This window comes from Psammomys obesus, unplaced genomic scaffold (assembly GCF_907164565.1).
Source record: "Psammomys obesus unplaced genomic scaffold, mPsaObe1.curated_primary_1811, whole genome shotgun sequence".
NCBI lineage: Eukaryota > Metazoa > Chordata > Mammalia > Rodentia > Muridae > Psammomys > Psammomys obesus.
In genome coordinates, this window is record NW_026596088.1 from 15,957,283 (window position 1) to 15,963,685 (window position 6,403).

Below are 6,403 nucleotides of genomic sequence, written 5' to 3' on the forward strand. Positions count from 1 at the left end.
TTTTTTTTTGTTTTTTAATGACATGTAGATTGTGGACAAAGCCCTAGAAGAGCCAAAGTATAGCTCACTGTATGCTCAGCTATGTCTGCGATTGGCAGAAGATGCACCAAACTTTGATGGCCCAGCAGCAGAGGGTCAGCCAGGACAGAAGCAAAGCACAGTGAGTGGCCGTTTCTATTTGCTTTGTTTTAAAATTAGTTTGGAAGTTGTGTGGGGTTTTTTTGTTTTTGTGTTGTTTTTTTTGGTCCAAGCCTGTAATGCGTTTTGTTTTCAAATAGACATTCAGACGCCTCTTGATTTCCAAATTGCAAGATGAATTTGAAAACCGAACTAGAAATGTTGATGGTAAGAATTTAAATTTACTGTTATCTTGTACTGGGTGTTTTTGTTATATTTGTGTGTGTAGTGTGCATGCACATGCTTGCGTTCCCAGGCCTTACATTTGAAAGAGTGGTGCTAAGTGTTCCTTTATTCTGTTTGCCTTCCCTCCCTTAGTCTATGATAAGCGTGAAAATCCCCTCCTCCCTGAGGAGGAGGAACAGAGAGCCATTGCTAAGATCAAGATGTTGGGAAACATCAAATTCATTGGAGAGCTTGGCAAGCTTGATCTTATTCATGAATCTATCCTTCATAAGTGCATCAAAACAGTAAGTATGACTGGGGGTGGAGCTTTAGGGGTAAGGTGAGAACATCTACATTTTGGGGAAAATTAGTTGCTTCATATCATCTGAGAAGATGATTAGCTAATCTATGGAGGAAATACTACATAAATCAGAATAACTGAGATTATAACATTGTTTTGGTAGCTTTTGGAAAAGAAGAAGAGAGTCCAACTCAAAGATATGGGAGAGGATTTGGAGTGCCTCTGTCAGATAATGAGGACAGTGGGACCTCGATTAGACCATGAACGAGCCAAGGTATGTTTTTGTTGAGAATAGTGTAAAGGTAGTGTGCGTAACGATCTAAAACTCCGCAACTAGCACACATTTACTTCTAATTGTGTATTTTTGTCTTTTTGCCAGTCCTTAATGGATCAGTACTTTGCCAGAATGTGTTCCTTAATGCTAAGTAAGGAATTGCCAGCAAGGATTCGTTTCCTACTGCAGGTAAGGTGGTTTTAACAGTGTCTAAAGTTTTGAGTTTTTAATTTGGAATAGTAAAATAAAATTTATACCCTTTAAAATTACAGGATACCGTAGAGTTGCGAGAACACCATTGGGTTCCTCGCAAGGCTTTTCTTGACAATGGACCAAAGACGATCAATCAAATCCGTCAAGATGCAGTAAAAGTAAAGAGATTTTTTTTATTTCTTGTTTTATAGTTGTCTGGTCCCTTTATCTCTTCACCCCACTTTGGAGAGAAGTTATTGAATTGGAAAGTGAATAATGTAAATTAACATGGAGTCTAAAGACAACAGTACTTACTTACTTTGTTTTCAAAGGATCTAGGAGTGTTTATTCCTGCTCCTATGGCTCAAGGGAGAAATGACTTCTTCCTGGAGGGACCGTTCATGCCTCCAAGGATGAAAATGGATAGGGACCCACTCGGGGGACTGGCAGATATGTTTGGACAAATGCCAGGTAATTTTAAACAAAGTGGTGTTTTTGGTTAAACTAAGTTAACGTTTTTAGTGGATTTCTAAGAATTGTCTGTATTTTAAGGTAGTGGAATTGGTACTGGTCCAGGAGTTATCCAGGATAGATTTTCACCCACAATGGGACGTCATCGTTCAAATCAGCTCTTCAATGGCCATGGGGGACACATCATGCCTCCCACGCAATCGCAGTTTGGAGAAATGGGGGGCAAGTTTATGAAGAGCCAGGTAAGACATTGACATTGTTAGGGCTAGTCTTAAGAATGATACATTTTGCCCTCCATTATTTGTTATGAAGCTGAGTTTTAATTCTTTTGTGTTTTTTTTTTTTTTTTGTGTGTGTGTGTGTGTGTGTTTTTATTTTACCAAATTTCTGACAGTTGTTTCAAATTAAGTAAGATGCTTGTCCTTAAGATTAAGATTAGTAGAGTCTCATCACTTTACATTTGATAGATAGGTTAGATACTCTTCCCCGTTTCATCTTTTCTGGGCAAAATAATGGCTTGGCTCTTCCCCTCGGTACTTGATTACCATAATTTTTATCTAGACTTTCTCTCTCCCTTTCTGAAATAGGGGCTAAGCCAGCTCTACCATAACCAGAGTCAGGGACTCTTATCCCAGCTGCAAGGACAGTCGAAGGATATGCCACCTCGGTTTTCTAAGAAAGGACAGCTTAATGCAGATGAGGTACATTTGCCTACATTACTTCTATGTAGTAATTTGTCAGTGCAGAAGTCTCTTGCCCGATGATTATAAAAAGACGCGAAAGAGGACTTGGAAGCTGGACTTCTTTTTCTTTTTTTCTCTTTTCTACTCTTTAACTTCTCTTTTCTCTACCTTTTTATCTGTTTCTTTTTCTCTCTTTGGATGTCCAGTGTCCTATGAGCGAAGATTATGAGATATGAGGGCAAGTTTCTAAGTAATTTTTACTAGTTACCATAAGGAAATGATTAAGATGTTGGTGGTTTCCCTATAAATAGAATGATACTGGGAGAATTGATACAAACTTAAGGTTTGTGAACAGTATCTTACTCTTTTCTTTTTAAGAGAATTCTAGTTCTGCCATAATTAACTTTGTGTAGTATTAATTTTGGGATATTTAAAATGTTGTTAATGTTCAATAGCTCTGTTAACTTAGTTGTGTGTTGATTTGTTTTCAAATTTTTTTAGATTAGTTTGAGGCCTGCTCAGTCGTTCCTAATGAATAAAAATCAGGTGCCAAAGCTTCAGCCCCAGATAACTATGATTCCTCCCAGTGCACAGCCACCACGCACTCAAACACCACCTCTGGGACAGGTATGGGCCACAAAATATGGCATGCTTTTTAGTGCCACTGAAGATGTGTGAAGATTCAAGTGTTTCCTTCTTCCCTCTGCATCATTGTGGTACTGTTATTTTTTTGTTTGTTTCATTTTGATTAAATGTGTGTTGTTTCTTAATCCTTAGACACCTCAACTTGGTCTCAAAACTAATCCACCACTTATCCAGGAAAAGCCTGCCAAGACTAGCAAAAAGCCACCACCATCAAAGGAAGAACTTCTTAAACTGACTGTAAGTTTCAGACAGCCCCACAAATCATCTCTGTTGCTTGGAAAGCATTTGAGGATAAGGGGATACTGATGGGAATTGGATTGTATTCTTAGGAAGCCATTGTGACTGAGTATCTGAACAGTGGAAATGCAAACGAGGCTGTCAATGGTGTAAGAGAAATGAGAGCTCCAAAACACTTTCTTCCTGAGATGTTAAGCAAAGTGATCATCCTGTCACTTGATAGAAGTGATGACGATAAAGAAAAAGCAAGCTCTTTGATCAGTTTACTCAAGCAGGAAGGAATAGCCACAAGTGACAACTTCATGCAGGTACAGCATTCTGCCGATAGTGTGTTAACTTTGTAGTTAAGGTTGCAAGCTAATAAGAACTGTTTGGGTCTTCTTCCCAAGGCTTTCCTAAACGTATTGGAGCAGTGCCCCAAACTGGAGGTTGACATCCCCTTGGTGAAATCTTACTTGGCACAGTTTGCAGCCCGTGCTATAATTTCAGAGTTGGTGAGCATTTCAGAACTAGCTCAACCACTGGAGAGTGGCACCCACTTCCCTCTCTTCTTACTTTGTCTTCAACAATTAGCTAAATTACAAGATCGAGAATGGTTAACCGAACTTTTTCAACAAAGTAAGGTCAATATGCAGAAAATGCTGCCAGGTAAGAGTTTGACTTAACTTAATACTAACTGGATATTTGGGTTCATTAATGGGTCTGGGGGTACTAGGAAATCATTTATAAAGGTCTGTCCAGATAGGCCAACCTGATAAAATGAGAAATGGCTTTGTCTTTGCAGAAATTGATCAGAATAAGGATCGAATGTTGGAGATTCTGGAAGGAAAGGGACTGAGTTTCTTATTCCCACTCCTTAAATTGGAGAAGGAACTATTGAAACAAATTAAGCTGGATCCATCCCCTCAAACTATATATAAATGGATTAAAGATAACATCTCTCCCAAACTTCATGTAGATAAAGGATTTGTGAACATCTTAATGACCAGGTAAGATAATAGTTTCATTTGCTAGAAAGAAGTCTAGAGCAGAGGCTTAGACACCTGTTGGGACTCTAATGAGACCTTCTTTTCAGCTTCTTACAGTACATTTCTAGTGAAGTAAGCCCACCCAGCGATGAAACAGATTCTTCCTCTGCTCCTTCCAAAGAACAGTTAGAGCAGGAAAAACAGCTGCTGCTCTCTTTCAAGCCAGTGATGCAGAAATTTCTTCATGATCATGTGGATCTACAGGTCAGTGCCCTGTATGCTCTGCAGGTGCACTGTTACAACAGCAGCTTCCCAAAAGGTAAGGTGACTGGTGTCAAGAGTAGGGGAAGGAACAGTCTGAAATAACACATTGAATAATGAAATTACTTGCTTTTTATCTTTTTAAGGCATGTTACTTCGATTTTTTGTTCATTTCTATGATATGGAAATTATTGAAGAGGAAGCTTTCTTGGCTTGGAAGGAAGACATAACTCAAGAGTTTCCAGGAAAAGGCAAGGCTTTGTTCCAGGTAAGTGCTTTTATAACTTTACTGTTGGTTTTTGTTGTTTTTCTTAGGTACCATTTTAAATGCCTTTCCTTCTAACGTCAGTGCTTCCAAAAGTAGTAAGCCAGTTTTACTCTATTACAAGCTGTAGTTACAGTCTTGGGTAATAGAACTTGACTTATCAAGTACTCCATAATCCTTAGTATATATAAACTGAATTTAAAAGGATCCTAGCTTGGTGCTAACGGTTCTAATTTATTTAGTCCAGTTCAGATATGAGTTCTTTGCTGATTTTTCTATGCCCTGACTTTGAGAAAGCCCTGGTTCACAGCTTCTAAGGTTTATAGGCTAGTTTGTGAAAATTTGTGCTTTTGAGAATCTGATAAAGTAATTACAGAATGCAATTTGGCATTTTCCCTGTCTATATGCTGATAAAATCTACATTGGAAGAGTTGCTGTCTTTACTAGTAGACTTCAGTGTTCCTGAAATGTCATTGTAGAATTGTCAAGCTGAGTATAAGACTAGTTAATTGAAGCTAGGTGTGTGTTCTTGGAAGCCCAGCACTTTGGGCTAGAGGGGCAGGGACTAGGTTCAGAGTTGTCCTCAGCTACATGACGAATTCTGGACTATATGAGTGAGATTCTGTTGTTTAGTAGGCAACTGGGGAGGCAGCTCAGTAATTTAAAGTACCTGTAGCTCTCTGGTTCCCAAAGGTCCAGTGCCCCCTACTGGCTATCGTGGGCACTGCACATTCATGGTGCACAGGCATACCAGCAAAAAAATGGTCTTTTTTTTTTTTTTTTTTTTTTTTAAGTGGGGGGGACAGCTATGGAAATGGCTCAGTAGGTGAAGCATGAGGGCCAAGATTCAGATCCCAGAATCTAGTTTGGGTTAATTTCTGGTTGTATATCCTGAACTAAATTTTTGTATACTATTAAATTATAAATGTAATTTACAGGTGAATCAGTGGCTAACCTGGCTAGAAACTGCTGAAGAAGAAGAATCAGAGGAAGAAGCTGACTAAAGAACCAGCCAAAGCCTTAAATTGTGCAAAACATACTGTTGCTATGATGTAACTGCATTTGACCTAACCACTGCGAAAATTCATTCCGCTGTAACGTTTTTCACAATATTTAAAGCAGAAGCACGTCAGTAAGGTTTCCTTCTGCATAAGGTTTTTGTAGTGTGATGTCTTAATCATAGTCTACCATCAAATACTTTAGGAGTATCCTTAATGTTTAGATAGAATATTAGCAGCATGCAATAATTACATCCTAAGTTCTCAAGCAGAGGCAGTCTATTGCAAGGACCTTCTTTGCTGCCAGTTACCATAGGCTGTTTTAAGTTAGAAAACTGAATAGCAACACTGAATACTGTAGAGATGCACTTTGCTCAGTAATACTTGAGTTGTTGCAATATTTGATTATCCATTTGGTTGTTACAGAAAAATTCTTAACTGTAATTGATGGTTGTTGCCGTAATAGTATATTGCCTGTATTTCTACCTCTAGTAATGGGCTTTATGTGCTAGATTTTAATATCCTTGAGCCTGGGCAAGTGCACAAGTCTTTTTAAAAGAAACATGGTTTACTTGCACAAAACTGATCAGTTTTGAGAGATCATTAATGCCCTTGAAGTGGTTTTTGTGGGTGTGAAACAAATGGTGAGAATTTGAATTGGTCCCTCTTATTATAGTATTGAAATTAAGTCTACTTAATTTATCAAGTCATGTTCATGCCCTGATTTTATATACTTGTATCTATCAATAAACATTGTGATACTTGA

At 38.3% G+C, this 6,403-nt stretch overlaps 1 protein-coding gene and 1 non-coding gene across 2 annotated transcripts in view; both read left to right on the plus strand.

Annotated features, from left to right (window-relative positions):
• Window positions 1–6,403, plus strand: part of Eif4g2 (eukaryotic translation initiation factor 4 gamma 2) — an 11,806-nt gene extending 5,403 nt beyond the window's left edge. The window contains exons 2-18 of the mRNA XM_055627282.1: window positions 29–160; window positions 279–345; window positions 496–647; window positions 807–917; window positions 1,023–1,106; window positions 1,190–1,288; window positions 1,442–1,580; window positions 1,662–1,822; window positions 2,168–2,281; window positions 2,765–2,890; window positions 3,041–3,145; window positions 3,238–3,453; window positions 3,535–3,793; window positions 3,930–4,134; window positions 4,221–4,432; window positions 4,521–4,642; window positions 5,578–6,403. Of these exons, the coding sequence (XP_055483257.1) occupies window positions 29–160; window positions 279–345; window positions 496–647; window positions 807–917; window positions 1,023–1,106; window positions 1,190–1,288; window positions 1,442–1,580; window positions 1,662–1,822; window positions 2,168–2,281; window positions 2,765–2,890; window positions 3,041–3,145; window positions 3,238–3,453; window positions 3,535–3,793; window positions 3,930–4,134; window positions 4,221–4,432; window positions 4,521–4,642; window positions 5,578–5,643 (2,370 nt within the window). The 3' untranslated portion in view covers window positions 5,644–6,403. The remainder of the gene's footprint in view (window positions 1–28; window positions 161–278; window positions 346–495; window positions 648–806; window positions 918–1,022; window positions 1,107–1,189; window positions 1,289–1,441; window positions 1,581–1,661; window positions 1,823–2,167; window positions 2,282–2,764; window positions 2,891–3,040; window positions 3,146–3,237; window positions 3,454–3,534; window positions 3,794–3,929; window positions 4,135–4,220; window positions 4,433–4,520; window positions 4,643–5,577) is intronic.
• Window positions 2,334–2,505, plus strand: LOC129691561 (small nucleolar RNA SNORD97). Its single transcript, XR_008722492.1, has one exon. It is a non-coding gene; the product is annotated as a small nucleolar RNA SNORD97 (small nucleolar RNA).